The sequence below is a fragment of the Bombina bombina genome, chromosome 3 (genome assembly GCF_027579735.1).
Source record: "Bombina bombina isolate aBomBom1 chromosome 3, aBomBom1.pri, whole genome shotgun sequence".
Classification (NCBI taxonomy): domain Eukaryota; kingdom Metazoa; phylum Chordata; class Amphibia; order Anura; family Bombinatoridae; genus Bombina; species Bombina bombina.
In genome coordinates, this window is record NC_069501.1 from 1,230,425,190 (window position 1) to 1,230,446,679 (window position 21,490).

General features: G+C 39.6%; 1 protein-coding gene across 2 annotated transcripts in view; it reads right to left on the reverse strand.

Annotated features, from left to right (window-relative positions):
• GDPD5 (glycerophosphodiester phosphodiesterase domain containing 5) overlaps window positions 1–21,490 on the reverse strand; it is a 903,012-nt gene that overhangs the window by 619,181 nt on the left and 262,341 nt on the right. For both annotated transcript variants that reach the window (XM_053708705.1, XM_053708706.1), the window contains exon 2: window positions 21,164–21,336. In XM_053708705.1, coding sequence (XP_053564680.1) covers window positions 21,164–21,280 — 117 coding nt within the window. In that variant the 5' untranslated portion in view covers window positions 21,281–21,336. The remainder of the gene's footprint in view (window positions 1–21,163; window positions 21,337–21,490) is intronic.

Below are 21,490 nucleotides of genomic sequence, written 5' to 3' on the forward strand. Positions count from 1 at the left end.
CGCTACGTGGCGCGTCCTTTTTTGTCTATGTTTACTAGGAATAGTATTTCGAATGTCTGTGGTCTAGGACTTCTCTGAGATTGTAGCAGCCTAATAGCATTTAGAGGAACCTTTTTTTATCACAAACTGTTTCCAGTGATAAAGTGACACTTTTTTATTCTGGACTTTATGCTGTGTATTTTGTATATTAGCACTGCGGAATCTGTTGGCGCTCTACAAATAACCGATAATAATTATAGCAATCGACTGTGGCCCTATATGTGCCCCATTTAGTTTTTTTTTTTCTAAGAGCACAAAAGAAGTAATGTATACAACAAGCGTTAAAACAAGTGGTGTTATTGTACATAAGCCAATAATTATTGTACTTTCTGCACCACAGAATTCCATCTACAACTGTTTTATCACCTTATGCATCATCCCCCTGATTCACTTTAGTGCCTGCCTCAGACTGTAAGTGTGCAAAGGAATAAAAAGCAATCAATTATATGGGAAAAAAGAAGATCAGAAGGAGAAACTAACGCCTAGATTACGAGTTTTGTCGGTAATGCTGTGCAGTGCTAACGAGCAGTTTTCCCTCACCGCTCACCTACAGACAACGCTGGTATTACAGGTTTTTACAAACCTGGTGTTAGCCGCAAAAAAGTGAGCATTGAGCAAAATTTAGCTCCACATCTCACCTCAATACCAGCGCTGCTTACGGTAGTGGTGAGCTGGCTAAACGTGTTTGCGCACGATTTCCCCATAGGAATCAATGGGGGAGAGCCGGCTGAAAAAAAACCTAACACCTGCAAAAAAGCAGCCCCATTGATTCCTATGGGGAAATACTTTAATGTCTACACCTAACACCCTAACATGAACCCAGAGTCTAAACACCCCTAATCTTACACTTATTAACCCCTAATCTGCCGCCCCCGACATCGCCGCAACCTATATTCTATTATTAACCCCTAATCTGCCGCTCCGGACACCGCCGCCACCAACATTATACTTATGAACCCCTAATCTGCCGCGCCCAACATCACTGACACCTACATTATATTTATTAACTCCTAATCTGCCGCCCCAAACGTCGCCGCCACTGTATTAAAGTTATTAACCCCTAAGTCTAACCCTAACCCTAACACCCCCCTAACTTAAATATAATTTAAATAAATCTAAATAAAATAACTACAATTAACTAAATTATTCCTATTTAAAACTAAATACTTAACTATAAAATAAACCCTAAGATAGCTACAATATAACTAATAGTTACATTGTAGCTATCTTAGGATTTATTTTTATTTTACAGGCAACTTTCTATTTATTTTAACTAGGTAGAATAGTTATTAAATAGTTATCAACTATTTAATAGCTACCTAGTTAAAATAAAGACAAACATACCTGTAAAATAAAACCTAACCTATGTTACAATTACACCTAACACTACACTATAATTAAATTAATTCCCTAAACTAAATACAATTAAATACAATTATCAAAAGTACAAAAAAAAACACTAAATTACAGAAAAAAATAAAATAATTACAAGTTTTTTTAAACAAAATTACACCTAATATAATCCCCCTAATAGAATAAAAAAGCCCCCCCCCAAATAATAAAAAGCCCTACCCTATACTAAATTACAAACAGCCCTTAAAAGGGCCTTTTGCGGGGCATTGCCCCAAAGTAATCAGCTCTTTTACCTGTAAAAAAAAAATACAATACCCCCCCAACATTAATACCCACCACCCACACACCCAACCCTACTCTAAAACCCACCCAATACCCCCTTAATAAAACCTAACACTAACCCCTTAAGGATCACCCTACCTTGAGAAGTCTTCACCCAGCCGGGCCGAAGTCCTCAACGAAGCCGGGCGAAGTAGTCCTCCAGACGGGCAGAAGTCTTCATCGAAGCCGGCCAGAAGAGGTCCTCCAGACGGGTAGAAGTCTCATCCAGGCGGCATCTTCTATCTTCCTCCATCCGGCGCGGAGCAGGTCCATCTTCAAGACATCTGACGCGGAGCATCCTCTTCAAACGAAGTCCAACTGAAGAATGAAGGTTCCTTTAAATAACAATATCCAAGATGGCGTCCCTTGAATTCCGATTGGCTGAAAGAATTCTATCAGCCAATCGGAATTAAGGTAGAAAAAATTCTATTGCCTGATGCAATCAGCCAATAGGATTGAGCTTGCATTCTATTGGCTGATCCAATCAGTCAATAGAATGCCAGCTCAATCCTATTGGCTGATTGGATCAGCCAATAGGATTGAACTTCAATCCTATTGGCTGATTGCATCAGCCAATAGGATTTTTTCTACCTTAATTCCAATTGGCTGATAGAATTCTATCAGCCAATCGGAATTCAAGGGACGCCATCTTGGATGACGTCATTTAAAGGAACCTTCATTCTTCAGTTGGACTTCGTTTGAAGAGGATGCTCCGCGTCGGATGTCTTGAAGATGGAGCCGCTCCACGCCGGATTGATGAAGATAGAAGATGCCACCTGGATGAAAACTTCTGCCCGTCTGGAGGACCTCTTCTGGCCGGCTTCGATTAAGACTTCTGCCCGTCTGGAGGACCACTTTGCCCGGCTTCGTTGAGGACTTCGGCCCGGCTGGGTGAAGACTTCTCAAGGTAGGATGATCTTCAAGGGGCTAGTGTTATTAGGTGTAGTTAGTTTAAAAAACTTGTAATTATTTTATTATTTTATGTAATTTAGTGGGGGGGGGGTTTCGTACTTTAGATAATTGTATTTAATTGTATTTAGTTTAGGGAATTAATTTAATTATAGTGTAGTGTTAGGTGTAATTGTAACATAGGTTAGGTTTTATTTTACAGGTAATTTTGTCTTTATTTTAACTAGGTAGCTATTAAATAGTTAATAACTATTCTACCTAGATAAAATAAATACAAACTTGCCTGTAAAATAAAAATAAACCCTAAAATAGCTACAATGTAACTATTAGTTATATTGTAGCTATCTTAGGGTTTATTTTATAGATAAGTATTTAGTTTTAAATAGGAATAATTTAGTGAATTGTAGTAATTTTATTTAAATTATATTTAAGTTAGGGAGTGTTAGGGTTAGGGTTAGACTTAGGTTTAGGGGTTAATACATTTAATATAGTTGTGGCAACGTTGGGGGTGGCAGTTTAGGGGTTAATATATATTTTGTATAGTGGCGGCGATGTCCGGTTCGGCAGATTAGGGGTTACATTTCTTTTTTTTTATTGTTTGCGATGTGGGGGGGGGGGGGCGCTCGGTTTAGGGGTTAATAGGTAGTTAATGGGTGTTAGTGTACTTTTTAGCACTTTAGTTAAGAGTTTTATGCTACGGCGTTAGCCCATAAAACTCTAAACTACTGACTTTTAAATGCGGTATCAGTCTTGACAGGAGAGGCTGTACCGCTCACTTTTTGGAAGACTCGTAATACCGGCGTTATGCAAGTCCCATTGAAAATATAGGATACGCAATTGACATAAGTGGATTTGCAGTATTTTCGAGTCCGACCAAAAAAAGTGAGCGGTACACCTGTACCTGCAAGACTCTTAATACCAGCGTTAGGAAAAAAGCAGCGTTGGGACCTCTTTTTAAGGCTAATGCACAACTCGTAATCTAGCTGTAAGAAGGGTACAAGAATAAGCCTAGAGCATCAGAAAACCTAATAAAATTATCCCATCACAAAGCAATGTAAAACAACGAGCTGAGGCGAAGGACACAAGGCAAGAACTACGACGACTTGCAGAAATCTAGCAAGCAATGACTTTGTATTTTATTTTAAAACATTTTTTATTGTTTTTTTTAGCATTTAAAACAACAATTCTTTAATTTAGTCCCCCCCCATCATAATATATGTAATAAATGTAGCCACCAATAAGCAAGTGCTATCAAGGGGGCTAAACATAAAATGGACCGGCTCCTAAGCATTAGATTCCTGCTTTAGAAATAAAGATAGCAAGAGAATGAAGAAAAATTGATAATAGGAGTAAATTAGAAAGTTGCTTAAAATTGAATGCTCTATCTGAATCATTAAAGAAAAAATGTGCGTTTAGTGTCCCTTTAATAAAGCTGAGGCCACAAAAACAACTGAACAAAGAGTTATGGTCTCAAGTTGAATAATAGCAGCTTCAGGAGTAATTTGCAGAAGCGCCTCTTCTCAGAAAGGGTAGTTGATTCATGGAATAAACTTCTATTAGAGAGGGTAAGGACAAATACTGTGGGGACTAAAAGAATGCCTGGGAGAAGCATAGGGCTATCTTATTAACTGAACTCATTATTTTAGTTTCTTTCATGATTTAAAAAGAACAAGTCCTATTTACTTCTATTATCAAATTAAGCATATTTTTATATTCACACTTTCTGAGGCACACGCTCCAACGGGGTATGTGCAAGAGTTGACAGTATACACATATATGAGTCTGTAATTGGCTAATAACTGTCACATGTTACAGGGAAATTAAATTTAGAGTGCTATTAGATTGTAATTTTATTATGTATTTGTTAAAGGAACCGTCTACTTTATTATCTATTACTTAGTTTTGCATAAACAAAACTGTTATATTTATACACTTTTTACCTTGTATCTAGGCTCTGCAGACTGCCCCCTTATCGCAATTCTTTTGGCAGACTTGCATCTTAGCCAATCAGTGCTGACTAATGCATAACTCCACAGGTGTGAGCGCAATGCTATCTATATGGCACATATGAACTAGCACTGTCTATCTGTGAAAAGCAAAAAAATAAAAAAGGCAGCCTTCAAGGGCAAAGAAATCAGCCTACCTAGGTTTAGCCTTAAAGGGACACTGTACCCAATTTTTTTCTTTTGTAATTCAGAAAGAGCATGCAATTTTAAGGAACTTTCTAATTTACTCCTATTATCAATTTTTCTTCGTTCTCTTGCTATCATTATTTGAAAAAGAAGGCATCTAAGCTTTTTTTTGGTTTCAGTACTCTGGACAGCACTTTTTTATTGGTGGATGAATTTATCCACCAATCAGCAAGGACAACCCAGGTTGTTCACCAAAAATGGGCCGGCATCTAAACTTACATTCTTGCATTTCAAATAAAGATACCAAGAGAATGAAGAAAATTTGATAATAGGAGTAAATTAGAAAGTTGCTTAAAATTTCATGCTCAATCTAAATCACAAAAGAAATTTTTTGGGTACAGTGTCCCTTTAAACAAAGAATACCAAGAAAACAAAGCAAATTTGAAAAAAAAAATTGACTTTTCTGTTCCTTTTAATTATATAATTCTTATGTATATAATGGTCCTTTCTCTTTAGAAGAAATAGGGGCAGACTTGTTGGGCCTATGGTTATTATCTGCCTTTCAATGCAGTAAATTAATTCCCTTCCACTGAAAATTGCAATTATCATCTTATTTCAAGAGTTCGGGTTAAATTTTACACATGAATTACTTGATGGTATAAACCCATTATTCTATGGCCAGAGGGTTCAAAGTCATGAATGGATTTTTTTTTTCTTTACTTGCAAGGCTGAGCGCAAAATTTATTTATCCACAAGCAAAAACATAATTTATGCTTACCTGATAAATTTATTTCTCTTGTAGTGTATCCAGTCCACGGATCATCCATTACTTGTGGGTTATTCTCCTTCCCAACAGGAAGTTGCAAGAGGATCACCCACAGCAGAGCTGCTATATAGCTCCTCCCCTCACTGCCATATCCAGTCATTCGACCGAAACAAGCCGAGAAAGGAGAAACCATAGGGTGCAGTGGTGACTGTAGTTTAATTAAAATTTAGACCTGCCTGAAAAGGACAGGGCGGGCCGTGGACTGGATACACTACAAGAGAAATAAATTTATCAGGTAAGCATAAATTATGTTTTCTCTTGTTAAGTGTATCCAGTCCACGGATCATCCATTACTTGTGGGATACCAATACCAAACCTAAAGTACACGGATGATGGGAGGGACAAGGCAGGAACTTAAACGTAAGGAACCACTGCCTGTAGAACCTTTCTCCCAAAAACAGCCTCCGAAAAAGCAAAAGTATAAAATTTGTAAAATTTGGAAAAAGTATGAAGGGAAGACCAAGTTGCAGCCTTGCAAATCTGTTCAACAGAGGCCTCATTTTTAAAGGCCCAGGTAGAAGCCACAGCTCTAGTAGAATGAGCTGTAATCCTTTCAGGAGGCTGCTGTCCAGCAGTCTCATAGGCTAAACGGATTATATTCCGAAGCCAAAAAGAAAGAGAGAGGTCGCCGAGGCCTTCTGACCTCTCCTCTGTCCAGAGTAAACAACAAACAGGTTAGATGTTTGGCGAAAATCTTTAGTAGCCTGTAAGCAAAACTTCAAGGCACGGACTACGTCTAGATTATGCAAAAGACGTTCCTTCTTTGAAGAAGGATTAGGACATAATGATGGAACAACAATCTCTTGATTGATATTCTTGTTAGAAACCACCTTAGGTAAAAACCCAGGTTTTGTACGCAGAACAACTTTATCTGAATGAAAGATCAGATAAGGAGAATCACAATGTAAGGCAGATAACTCCGAGACTCTTCGAGCCGAGGAAATAGTCATCAGAAAAAGAACTTTCCATGAAAGAAGTTTGATATCAATAGAATGAAGGGGTTCAAACGGAACCCCTTGAAGAACTTTAAGAACCAAGTTTAAGCTCCATGGAGGAGCAACAGGTTTAAACACAGGCTTAATTCTAACTAAAGCCTGACAAAATGCCTGAACGTCTGGAACTTCTGCCAGACGCTTGTGTAAAAGAATAGACAGAGCAGAAATCTGTCCCTTTAAAGAACTAGCTGATAATCCTTTGTCCAAACCCTCTTGGAGGAAGGACAATATCCTAGGAATCCTAACCCTACTCCATGAGTAATTCTTGGATTCACACCAATGAAGATATTTACGCCATATCTTGTGGTAAATTTTCCTGGTGACAGGCTTTTGTGCCTGTATTAAGGTATCAATTACTGACTCGGAGAAGCCACGCTTTGATAGAATCAAGCGTTCAATCTCCATGCAGTCAGTCTCAGAGAAAGTAGATTTGGATGATTGAAAGGACCTTGTATTAGAAGGTCTTGTCTCAGAGGCAGAGTCCATGGTGGAAAGGATGACATGTCCACTAGGCCTGCATACCAGGTCCTGCGTGGCCACGCAGGCGCTATCAATATCACCGATGCTCTTTCCTGTTTGATTTTGGCAATCAGACGAGGGAGCAGAGGAAACGGTGGAAACACATAAGCCAGGTTGAAGAACCAAGGCGCTGCTAGAGCATCAGTGCCGCTTCTGGGTCCCTGGACCTGGATCCATAACAAGGAAGCTTGGCGTTCTGGCGAGACGCCATGAGATCCAATTCTGGTTTGCCCCAACGGAGAACCAATTGAGCAAACACCTCCGGATGGAGTTCCCATTCCCCCGGATGAAAAGTCTGATGACTTCGAAAATCCGCCTCCCAGTTCTCTACACCTGGGATATGGATCGCTGACAGGTGGCAAGAGTGAGTATCTGCCCAGCGAATTATCTTGGAGACTTCTGACATCGCTAGGGAACTCCTGGTTCCCCCTTGATGGTTGATGTAAGCCACAGTCGTGATGATGTCCGACTGAAATCTGATGAACCTCAGTGTTGCTAACTGAGGCCAAGCTAGAAGAGCATTGAATATTGCTCTTAACTCCAGAATATTTATTGGGAGGAGTTTCTCCTCCTGAGTACATGAACCCTGAGCCTTCAGGGAGTTCCAGACTGCACCCCAACCTAGAAGGCTGGCATCTGTTGTTACAATTGTCCAATCTGGTCTGCGAAAGGTCATACCCTTAGACAGATGGGCCCGAGATAACCACCAGAGAAGAGAATCTCTGGTTTCCTGATCTAGATTTAGTAGAGGGGACAAATCTGTGTAATCCCCATTCCACTGACTGAGCATGCATAATTGCAGCGGTCTGAGATGCAGGCGCGTGAATGGCACTATGTCCATCGCCGCTACCATTAAGCCGATTACTTCCATGCACTGAGCCACCGTGGGGCGCGGAATGGAGTGAAGAACACGGCAAGCATTTAGAAGTTTTGATAACCTGGACTCCGTCAGGTAAATTTTCATTTCTACAGAATCTATTAGAGTCCCTAGGAAGGAAACCCTCGTGAGAGGAGATAGAGATCTCTTTTCTTCGTTCACTTTCCACCCATGCGACCTCAGGAATGCCAGAACTATCTCTGTATGAGATTTGGCAATTTGAAAGCTTGACGCCTGTATCAGGATATCGTCCAGGTAAGGAGCCACCGCTATGCCTCACGGTCTTAGGACCGCCAGAAGTGAGCCCAGAACCTTTGTAAAAATTCTTGGGGCTGTAGCCAACCCGAATGGAAGAGCTACAAATTAGTAATGCCTGTCTAGAAAGGCAAACCTCAGGAACTGATGATGATTCTTGTGAATCGGAATGTGAAGGTAGGCATCCTTTAAGTCCACTGTGGTCATGTACTGACCCTCTTGGATCATGGGTAAAATGGTTCGAATAGTTTCCATCTTGAATGACGGAACTCTGAGGAATTTGTTTAGGATCTTTAAATCCAAAATTGGTCTGAAGGTTCCCTCTTTTTTGAGAACCACAAACAGATTTGAATAAAACCCCTGTCCTTGTTCCGTCCGCGGAACTGGATGGATCACTCCCATTACAAGGAGATCTTGTACGCAGCTTAGAAATGCCTCTCTCTTTATCTGGTTTGCAGATAATCTTGAAAGGTGAAATCTCCCTTGTGGAGGAGAAGCTTTGAAGTCCAGAAGATATCCCTGAGATATGATCTCCAACGCCCAGGGATCCTGAACATCTCTTGCCCACGCCTGGGCGAAGAGAGAGAGTCTGCCCCCTACTAGATCCGTTGTCGGATAGGGGGCCGCTCCTTCATGCTGTCTTAGAGGTAGCAGCAGGCTTTCTGGCCTGCTTGCCCTTGTTCCAGGACTGGTTAGGTTTCCAGGCCTGCTTGGATTGAGCAAAAGTTCCCTCTTGTTTTGAAGCAGAGGAAGTTGATGCTGCACCTGCCTTGAAATTTCGAAAGGCACGAAAATTAGACTGTTTGGCCTTTGATTTGGCCCTGTCCTGAGGAAGGGTATGACCCTTACCTCCAGTAATGTCAGCAATAATTTCTTTCAAACCAGGCCCGAATAAGGTTTGCCCCTTGAAAGGAATGTTGAGTAATTTAGACTTTGAAGTCACATCAGCTGACCAGGATTTGAGCCATAGCGCCCTAAGCGCCTGGATGGCGAATCCGGAATTCTTAGCCGTTAGTTTAGTCAAATGAACAATGGCATCAGAAACAAATGAGTTAGCTAGCTTAAGAGTTCTAAGCTTGTCAACAATTTCAGTCAATGGAGCTGTATGGATGGCCTCTTCCAGGGCCTCAAACCAGAATGCCGCCGCCGCAGCAGTGACAGGCGCAATGCATGCAAGGGGCTGTAAAATAAAACCTTGTTGAATAAACATTTTCTTAAGGTAACCCTCTAATTTTTTATCCATTGGATCTGAAAAAGCTGTCCTCAACCGGGATAGTGGTACGCTTTGCTAAAGTAGAAACTGCTCCCTCCACCTTAGGGACAGTCTGCCTTAAGTCCCGTGTAGTGGCATCTATTGGAAACATTTTTCTAAATATAGGAGGTGGGGAAAAGGGCACACCGGGCCTATCCCACTCCTTACTAATAATTTCTGTAAGCCTTTTAGGTATTGGAAAAACATCAGTACTCACCGGCACTGCATAGTATTTATCCAACCTACACAATTTCTCTGGCACTGCAATTGTGTCACAGTCATTCAGAGCAGCTAATACCTCCCCAAGCAATACACGGAGGTTCTCAAGCTTAAATTTAAAATTAGAAATCTCTGAATCAGGTCTCCCCGATTCAGAGACGTCACCCACAGACTGAAGCTCTCCGTCCTCAGGCTCTGCATATTGTGACGCAGTATCAGACATGGCTCTTACAGCATCTACGCGCTCTGTATCGCGTCTAACCCCAGAGCTATCGCGCTTGCCTCTCAATTCAGGCAATCTGGATAATACCTCTGACAGGGTATTATTCATGATTGCAGCCATGTCCTGCAAAGTAATCGCTATGGGCGTCCCTGATGTACTTGGCGCCATATTAGCGTGCGTCCCTTGAGCGGGAGGCGAAGGGTCCGACACGTGGGGAGAGTTAGTCGGCATACCTTCCCCCTCGACAGACCCCTCTGGTGACAATTCTTTTATAGATAAAGACTGATCTTTACTGTTTAAGGTGAAATCAATACATTTAGTACACATTCTCCTATGGGACGCCACCATGGCTTTTAAACATAATGAACAAGTATCCTCTGTTTCAGACATGTTTGTACAGACTAGCAATGAAACTAGCAAGCTTGGAAAACACTTTAAAGCAAGTTAACAAGCAATATAAAAAAACATTACTGTGCCTTTAAGAGAAACAAATTTTGACAAAATTTGAAATAACAGTGAAAAAAGGCAGTTACACTAACAAAATTTTTACAGTGTATGTAACAAGTCAGCAGAGCATTGCACCCACTTGCAAATGGATGATTAACCCCTTAATAACAAAAACAGAATAATAAATGACAAAAATGTTTTTTAAACACAGTCACAACAACTGCCACAGTCTACTGTGATTGTTACCCTCCTCAAACACGACTTTGAAGCCTTTTGAGCCCTTCAGAGATGTCCTGTATCATGCAGAGGGAAGCTGAATGTCTCTGTCAGTATTTTTAGCTGCACAGAAAAGCACTAAAATAGGCCCTTCCCACTCATATTGCAACAGTGGAAAGCTTCAGGAAACTGTTTCTAGGCAAAAATCAAGCCAGCCATGTGGAAAAAAACTAGGCCCCAATAAGTTTTGTCACCAAACGTATATAAAAACGATTAACATGTCAGCAAACGTTTTATATTACACTTTTATAAGAGTATGTATCTCTGTTAATAAGCCTGATACCAGTCGCTATCACTGCATTTAAGGCTTAACTTACATTAATCCGGTATCAGCAGCATTTTTCTAGCAAATTCCATTACTAGAAATATATTAACTGCACATACCTTATTGCAGGAAAACCTGCATGCCATTCCCCCTCTGAAGTTACCTCACTCCTCAGAATATGTGAGAACGGCAGTGGATCTTAGTTACTTCTGCTAAGATCATAGAAATCACAAGCAGATTCTTCTTCTAATGCTGCCTGAGATGAAACAGTACACTCCGGTACCATTTAAAAATAAACTTTTGATTGAAGTAAAAAAACTAACTATAATACACCACTCTCCTCTTACTACGTCCATCTTTGTTGAGAGTTGCAAGAGAATGACTGGATATGGCAGTGAGGGGAGGAGCTATATAGCAGCTCTGCTGTGGGTGATCCTCTTGCAACTTCCTGTTGGGAAGGAGAATATCCCACAAGTAATGGATGATCCGTGGACTGGATACACTTAACCAGAGAAACGGTGGTTTTCTCTGCTAGTGATCAAAAATGTCAGAAACGTCACAGCACTTTTTTTTTTTGTAGCCGTTACAACAGGGAAATTAGCAGCACTAAACAATAGCTACACACGAGCTAAAGGGTTAAAATATATTAATCCTGAGTAACCTGACATCCAGCAAAGCTATAGATCTGCCAACTCCATAAAGATTTTATAGTGTGCACTAATCTTTTTTTTTCAATGATTTCACAAAAAAGGGCGGTCTCTTGAGATTTCATTTATTAAAATTTCCTTTTTTATTCTGAACAGAAAATGATTTAATGACAAACATGACTAACTAGCAGATATTATGTAGAAATGTTGCTGCTTATAAATAAGAACCTCAAGCACACAGTTTCAACATCTAAGGAATTGACAGACAAAATGTTAACATGCTGAGCTCCGAGGTTTTGAGATTACACATTAGGAGGAGAATCGCATGGTTTAGTGATGGACTCTTATTAACCTCTTAAAGACAGGGTCTATAGGCACAAAAATCTGAAGCGCCCCCTGCTCACCACTGTGCCAGCAACCTTAACTAAGATGGTCGCAGATTGTGAAATAACAGCACCTTAAGCATTTTGCATACTTACAGGAAGCCGGATGCCAAACATGTGTAGTACTCACAGCAACCTTTACAAAGATGGCCAAAGTGCAGGCACAGTGCTGTTATTTCACTGTTGGCGGCCATCTTAGTTAAAGTGTTAGTAAGCATTAATCTATTCAATATAATCTATAGTTGTTGTTTCTATGTAAAAGCCGGATTCGTCATTTCTGACGTAAGCAGAGGCTTCCGACGGCCATGGGAATCGATGGAGTAGCTTTCAGGATTAAAAGTTAAGTTTTTGAAGAAAATGCTTGAAATGTCAATTTTGATGAATTAAAGTGCCCTTGTTTTTAATAGGATTATTAAAAACCGGGCACTAATTCGTCAAAATTGACCTTCACTTTAAAGATTTAGGGATCTCCGGATAACGCTCTTGTTTCTGTGCACTACTCTATCCAAACTAAATTTTCGGCATTAGCTGAACAAGTGCGCATGCGCAAAGAGATCCAGCTGTGTGAGGACTCAAGCGGCACGCATCCATAAGAACTCTATGGCGCAACCGATTAATAAAGGTAAGAGGATTAGGTAGGGCCTGGGAGAAGCACATTCAGCAAGGGGGAAGTCAAAAGAAGAGGCAGAATGATAGATTAAAACATAGATAAAAAATTAAAATAATAAAGTGTTTAAAGGTTTAGAACAAGGAATGTGAAATATAAATTTTGAACAGATAAAAATAATTTATGTAAGAACTTACCTGATAAATTCATTGCTTTCATATTAGCAAGAGTCCATGAGCTAGTGACGTATGGGATATACATTCCTACCAGGAGGGGCAAAGTTTCCCAAACCTCAAAATGCCTATAAATACACCCCTCACCACACCCACAAATCAGTTTAACGAATAGCCAAGAAGTGGGGTGATAAGAAAAAAGTGCGAAAGCATAAAAAATAAGGAATTGGAATAATTGTGCTTTATACAAAAAAATCATAACCACCTCAAAAAAAGGGTGGGCCTCATGGACTCTTGCTAATATGAAAGAAATGAATTTATCAGGTAAGTTCTTACATAAATTATGTTTTCTTTCATGTAATTAGCAAGAGTCCATGAGCTAGTGACGTATGGGATAATGAATACCCAAGATGTGGATCTTCCACGCAAGAGTCACTAGAGAGGGAGGGATAAAATAAAGACAGCCAATTCCGCTGAAAAATAATCCACACCCCAAACAAAGTTTAAATCTTATAATGAAAAAAACTGAAATTATAAGCAGAAGAATCAAACTGAAACAGCTGCCTGAAGTACTTTTCTACCAAAGACTGCTTCAGAAGAAGAAAACACATCAAAATGGTAGAATTTAGTAAAAGTATGCAAAGAAGACCAAGTTGCTGCTTTGCAAATCTGATCAACCGAAGCTTCATTCCTAAATGCCCAGGAAGTAGAGACTGACCTAGTCGAATGAGCTGTAAATCCTTTGAGGCGGAGTTCTACCCGACTCAACATAAGCATGATGAATCAAAGACTTTAACCAAGATGCCAAAGAAATGGCAGAAGCCTTCTGACCTTTCCTAGAACCAGAAAAGATAACAAATAGACTAGAAGTCTTTCGGAAATCTTTAGTAGCAACGATCTTTCCTTAGAGTTCTTAGGATTAGGACACAATGAAGGAACCACAATTTCTCTACTAATGTTGTTAGAATTCACAACCTTAGGTAAAAATTTAAATTAAGTTCGCAACACCGCTGATCCTGATGAAAAATCAGAAAAGGAGACTCACAAGAAAGAGCAGATAATTCAGAAACTCTTCTAGCAGAAGAGATGGCCAAAAGAAACAAAACTTTCCAAGAAAGTAATTTAATATCCAGCGAATGCATAGGTTCAAACGGAGGAGCTTGAAGAGCCCCCAGAACCAAATTCAAACTCCAAGGAGGAGAAATTGACTTAATGACAGGTTTTAAACGAACCAAAGCCTGTACAAAACAATGAATATCAGGAAGATTAGCAATCTTTCTGTGAAAAAGAACAGAAAGAGCAGAGATTTGTCCTTTCAAGGAACTTGCAGACAAACCTTTATCCAAACCATCCTGAAGAAACTGTAAAATTCTAGGAATTCTAAAAGAATGCCAAGAAAAATGATGAGAAGAACACCAAGAAATGTAAGCCTTCCAGACTCGATAATATATCTTCCTAGATACAGATTTACGAGCCTGTAACATAGTATTAATTACGGAGTCAGAGAAACCTCTATGACTGAGAATCAAGCGTTCAATCTCCATACCTTCAAATTTAAGGATTTTTTCAGATCCTGATGGAAAAAAGGACCTTGCGATAGAAGCTCTGGTCTTAACGGAAGAGTCCACGGTTGGCAAGTAGCCATCCGGACAAGATCCGCATACCAAAACCTGTGAGGCCATGCTGGAGCCACCAGCAGAACAAACGAACGCTCCTTTAGAATATTGGAAATCACTCTTGGAAGAAGAACTAGAGGCGGAAAGATATAGGCAGGATGATACTTCCAAGGAAGTGACAATGCATCCACTGCTTCCGCATGAGGATCCCTGGATCTGGACAGATACCTGGGAAGCTTCTTGTTTAGATGAGAAGCCATGAGATCTATTTCTGGAAGTCCCCACATTTGAACAATCTGACGAAATACCTCTGGGTGAAGAGACCATTCGCCCGGATGTAATGTTTGGCGACTGAGATAATCCGCTTCCCAATTGTCTATACCTGGGATATGAACCGCAGAAATTAGACAGGAGCTGGATTCCGCCCATACAAGTATTTGAGATACTTCTTTCATAGCCAGAGGACTGTGAGTCCCTCCTTGATGATTGACATATGCCACGGTTGTGACATTGTCCGTCTGAAAACAAATGAACGACTCTCTCTTTAGAAAAGGCCACGACTGAAGAGCTCTGAAAATCGCATGGAGTTCCAAAATGTTGATTGGTAATCTCGCCTCCTGAGATTCCCAAACCCCTTGTGCTGTCAGAGACCCCCATAGAGCTCCCCAACCTGTCAGACTTGCATCTGTTGAGATCACAGTCCAGGTCGGAAGAACAAAAGAAGCCCCCTGAACTAAACGAAGGTGGTCTGTCCACCACGTCAGAGAGTGTCGAACAATCGGTTTTAAAGATATTAATTGTGATATATTTGTATAATCCCTGCACCACTGGTTCAGCATACAGAGCTGAAGAGGTCGCATGTGAAAACGAGCAAAGGGGATCGCGTCCGATGCAGCAGTCATAAGACCTAGAATTTCCATGCATAAGGCTACCGAAGGGAATGATTGAGACTGAAGGTTTCGACAAGCTGAAACCAATTTCAGACGTCTCTTGTCCGTCAGCGATAGAGTCATGGACACTGAATCTATCTGGAAACCTAAAAAGGTTACCCTTGTCTGAGGAATCAACAAACTCTTTGGTAAATTGATCCTCCAACCATGTTCTCGAAGAAACGATACAAGTCGATTCGTATGAGATTCTGCTAAATGTGAAGACTGAGCAAGTACCAAGATATCGTCCAAATAAGGAAATACCACAATACCCTGTTCTCCGATTACAGATAGAAGGGCACCGAGAACTTTTGTAAAAATCCTTGGAGCTGTTGCTAGGCCAAACGGCAGAGCCACAAACTGGTAATGCTTGTCTAGAAAAGAGAATCTCAGAAACTGATAGTGATCTGGATGAATCGGAATATGCAGATATGCATCCTGTAAATCTATTGTGGACATACAATGCCCTTGCTGAACAAAAGGCAGAATAGTCCTTATAGTTACCATTTTGAATGTTTGAATTCTTACATAACGATTCAATATTTTTAAATCCAGAACTGGTCTGAAGGAATTTTTCTTTGGTACAATGAAGAGATTTGAGTAAAACCCCAGCCCCTGTTCCAAAACTGGAACTGGCACAATTACTCCAGCCAACTCTAGATCTGAAACACATTTCAGAAATGCTTGAGCCTTCACTGGATTTATTGGGACACGGGAAAGAAAAAATCTTTTTGCAGGAGGCCTTATCTTGAAGCCTATTCTGTACCCTTGTGAAACAATATTCTGAATCCAAAGATTGTGAATCAAATTGATCCAAATTTCTTTGAAAAATAGTAATCTGCCCCCTACCAGCTGGGCTGGAATGAGGGCCGCACCTTCATGTGGACTTGGGAGCTGGCTTTGGCTTTCTAAAAGGCTTGGATTTATTCCAGACTGGAGATGGTTTCCAAACTGATACCGCTCCTGTAGGGGAAGGATCAGGTTTTTGTTCCTTATTGTGACGAAAGGAACGAAAACGATTAGCAGACCTAAATTTACCCTTAGATCTTTTATCCTGTGGTAAAAAAGTTCCTTTCCCCCAGTAACAGTTGAAATAATAGAATCCAACTGTCAACCAAACAATTTATTACCCTGGAAAGAAAGGGAAAGCAAAGTTGACTTAGAAGACATATCAGCATTCCAAGTTTTAAGCCATAAAGCTCTTCTAGCTAAAATAGCTAAAGACATATACCTGACATCAACCCTAATGATATCAAAGATGGCATCACAAATAAAGTTATTAGCATGTTGAAGATTAACAATGCTATGAGTATTATGATCTGTTACTTGTTGTGCTAAAGCTTCCAACCAGAAAGTTGAAGCTGCAGCAACATCCGCCAAAGATATAGCAGGTCTAAGAAGATTACCTGAACATAAGTAAGCTTTTCTTAGAAAGGATTCAATTTTCGTATCTAAAGGATATTTAAAGGAAGTATTATCTGCCGTAGGAATAGTAGTACGTTTAGCAAGAGTAGAGATAGCCCCATCAACCTTAGGGATTTTGTCCCAAAACTCTAATCTGTCAGATGGCACAGGATATAATTGCTTAAACCGTTTAGGAGTAAATGAATTACCCAAATTATTCCATTCCCTGGAAATTACTTCAGAAATAGCATCAGGGACGGGAAAAACCTCCGGAATAACTACAGGAGGTTTAAAAACCGTATTCAAACGTTTAGATTTAGTATCAAGAGGACCAGATTCCTCTATTTCTAATGCAATTAAGACTTCTTTAAGTAAAGAGCGAATAAATTCCATTTTAAATAAATATGAAGATTTATCAGTATCAACCTCTGAAACAGAATCCTCTGAACCAGAAAAATCATTATCAGAAAGAGAATCAGAATGATGATGTTCATTTAAAAATTCATCTGAAAAATGAGAAGTTTTAAAAGACCTTTTACATTAACTGGAAGGAGGAATAACAGACATAGCCTTCTTAATAGATTTAGAAACAAAATCTCTTATGTTAACAGGAACACCCTGAATATTAGATGTTGATGGAACAGCGACAGGTAATGGAACATTACTAAAGGAAATATTATCTGCATTAACAAGTTTGTCATGACATTCATTACAAACAACAGCCGGAGGAACAGTTACCACAAGTTTACAACAAATACACTTAACTTTGGTAGATCCAGCATCAGGCAGCAATTTTCCAGAAGTATCTTCTGATTCAGGGTCAATCTGAGACATCTTGCAATATGTAATAGAAAAAACAACATATAAAGCAAAATTGATCAAATTCCTTAAATGACAGTTTCAGGAATGGGGAAAAATGCCAATGAACAAGCTTCTAGCAACCAGAAGCAAATAAACAATGAGACTTAAATAATGTGGAAACAATAATGACGCCCATATTTTTTAGCGCCAACAAAGACGCCCACATTATTTGGCGCCTAAATGCTTAAAGCGCCAAAAATGACGCCACATCCGGTGACGCCGACATTTTTGGCGCAAAAAACGTCAAAAAAAAAAAAAAAGACGCAACTTCCAGCGACAAGTATGACGCCGGAAATGACAAAGAAAAATTTTTGCGCCAAAAATGACGCAATAAAAAGAAGCATTTTCAGCCCCCGCAAGCCTAACAGCCCACAGGAAAAAAAGTCAAATTTAAAGGTAAGAAAAATTGATTATTCATATGCATTATCCCAATAATGAAACTGACTGTCTGAAATAAGGAATGTTGAACATCCTGAATCAAGGCAAATAAATGTTTAAACACATATATTTAGAACTTTATATAAAAGTGCCCAACCATAGCTTAGAGTGTCACAAAAATAAGACTTACTTACCCCAGGACACTCATCTACATGTAGTAGAAAGCCAAACCAGTACTGAAACGAGAATCAGTAGAGGTAATGGTATATATAAGAGTATATCGTCGATCTGAAAAGGGAGGTAAGAGATGAATCTCTACGACCGATAACAGAGAACCTATGAAATAGACCCCGTAGAAGGAGATCATTGAATTCAAATAGGCAATACTCTCCTCACATCCCTCTGACATTCACTGCACACTGAGAGGAAAACAGGGCTCCAGCCTGCTGCGAAGCGCATATCAACGTAGAATCTAGCACAAACTTACTTCACCACCTCCACGGGAGGCAAAGTTTGTAAAACTGATTTGTGGGTGTGGTGAGGGGTGTATTTATAGGCATTTTGACGTTTGGGAAACTTTGCCCCTCCTGGTAGGAATGTATATCCCATACGTCATTAGCTCATGGACTCTTGCTAATTACATGAAAGAAAGGTTTTTTTTTAAATCTTTACTCTCTCTTTAACGCTGGCTGACCAGTATTTATAAAAGGCACAAACAGGAGCCCCTCTATGGAGGGCGCTGTAGGCACATGCCTACTCTACCTTATTATAAATCCAGTCCTGCTTAACGACATGGACGCCCCCTGTACGTTGTGTGTTCTTAAGAGCCTTTTGGCTCTGTAATAGCATGCGTCGCGCCTGAAAGCGGAGAGATATTACAACATTCCTCACTCCTCAAGGCATCGGGCTATAATGCGGTATTGGTGCTGCCAGCAAGAGCCGCTCTATTTAACCCCTTCAAAGGACAAAGACGGACAATATACAGTACATGACACACAAAAAACATCTTTGTACAAAAGCATTCCATATCCCAAAGTATTTGCTAGAACGTTTAAAAAAAGTATACCATTATATATTGTTTTTATTAATTTATATAAATCTGAAGAATATATAGGGAATGATTTGGAATGAATGATGCTTAGTGAATATTATGAGCAACAGTGACACGGAAAGTATTTTCGTATGTTATATCAAGGTCAGCACACATCACATTGTCACTCGTGAGTGCAGCTGAAGCAGCGCGTGTTTAGTAAGCTATGGAGGGATGTACTTTAAGTCAAAATTTGCCATCTGTGCACATGCAGACCGTCATCAAAGAAAAACTGAGTAAATCATATTTACATTATTGTATAAAGTGCATAAATTAATCATGACAAAAAATACTGCAGCAAGAACCACAATTTGCTATAAAAAAAGTCTACTGAAATGTTTGTTCTGTGATTTCCTTTTATCAATCAGACTTAAAGGGATAAATATCCAGTATATGTTTGGTCGGTTCACTTGCCAATAAGAATGGCATTTCTTTTACTATTCTGAGGATATAAAGTGGGCGATTTGTATTTTAGTGTTTCAAGAATATGTATATAGGCTTTAGTAGCTTGTTTTAGTCAATGGCTTAGACTCAATAAAACCTGCATGTGAAACCAAAAACGTCACCGCAATGTAGCAAACTAGAAAAAAACATTAAGTAGTTTGAAAAACCTGTACCCGGTCACTGCTCTCAGCCAGAAGTTCAGAGTCATTCTCCATTACAAATCACTAGTGCAGCATGTATATTGTAACCGCTCCCTTGTCTGCGCATAGAACAAGCTACACTGTGAAGAGTATGGGCATCGCAAAAAGCCTTTAAGAAATTACTGAACAAAAGGATAAGAAAAAAAACCACACAGTCTATAAACAGACTACTCTAACACATGTAACACCTGAAAGCAGTTAAAATAGAGCCACAACCTCAAGTTAAAGGGATAGTAAACACCAAAAATGGTATTGTTTAAAAAGATAGATAATCCCTTTATTACCCATTCCCCAGTGGTGCATAACCAACACTGTTATATTAATACACTTTTTACCTCTGTGATTATCTCGTATCTAAGCCTCTGCTGACTGCCTCCTTATCCAAATAACTTCACTTATGTGAGCACAATGTTATGTATATGAAACATATGAACTAACGCACTCTAGATGTGAAACATTGTCAAATGCATTTAGATAAGAGGCTGACTTCAAGGGCTTAGAAATTAGCATATGAGCCTACCTAGATTTAGCTTTCAACTAAGAATACCAAGAGAACAAAGCAAATTTGACGATAAAAGTAAATTAGAAAGTTGTTCAAAATGACATGCCCTATCTGAATCATGAAAGTTTAATTTGGACTTTACTATCCCTTTAAGATACTTCACAGGGGCCATAGAGTCTATACAAATGAAGCGAAAAATTCTGACCACACCTCCAGTATCTGACTATGGGCGCTCCAGAGAGATCTGAAGACAACAGACATGCGAATACTTTACAATAAAACATTTTCATAACCCGCTTTGCAAGCAGTTTTTCTGGATTGTTAGCGGTTCTCATTTGATGTGCGAGACATCACGTACTGGGCACCTTATGCAACTACAGATGGTAAAGGCAGGAACACCCACTAGCGAAATTCTGCATAGGTCAAGAGATTCTCAATGAATTTAAAACACAATTTTTTCTTTACAACAAGCACATGGCAAACTCATGAGCATCTATAAATCTAATCCACTGTCTTTCTAGGAGAGGTTTATTCGATAAAAGAAGGAAGTAGGTGTCCCCTGATCACTTAGCCTCTGAGCAGGTTCGCACAAGTTCCCAAACGAAATAACTAAGAGCTAGTGTTTTTACACCCCTTTACTATATGTTCTAATAAAATGTAATACTTGTTAATATTTTTATGCAAGTGAAATGCTGCTTGTTATAGTTGTACAGGTGCATTTAATACACACACAGTGCATAGTTGCATTTAATACACACACAGTGCATAGTTGCATTTAATACACACACAGTGCATAGTTGTACAGTTGCATTTAATACACACACAGTGCATAGTTGTACAGTTGCATTTAATACACACACAGTGCATAGTTGTACAGTTGCATTTAATACACACACAGTGCATAGTTGTACAGTTGCATTTAATACACACACAGTGCATAGTTGTACAGTTGCATTTAATACACACACAGTGCATAGTTGCATTTAATACACACACACACAGTACATAGCTTTACATTTACCTTGGTGGTGTCATCATGTGACCGCTGGTATCGTTTCCAGCGGCAGCCGTAGATTCCCGTCAGACATGACAAACATAGCTGAGGTTCGTAGTATTGTAGCGGTTGATGTTTTACCATACTCTCTCCAGTGCTTCAGCGCACAGTTATCAAAACCCCATCAGGTCCTGTGCACTCTGCAAAATAAATAAATACATAGATAAATAAAAAATACTCATCTTATACATGGCAGCCTCCTTGTGACTGCATTGTTTGTGACTTTATTTTACTATAAATACAAATACTGCACTAGTGGATCAGTAATACTGCAAGTCTATAACGCCATTATGA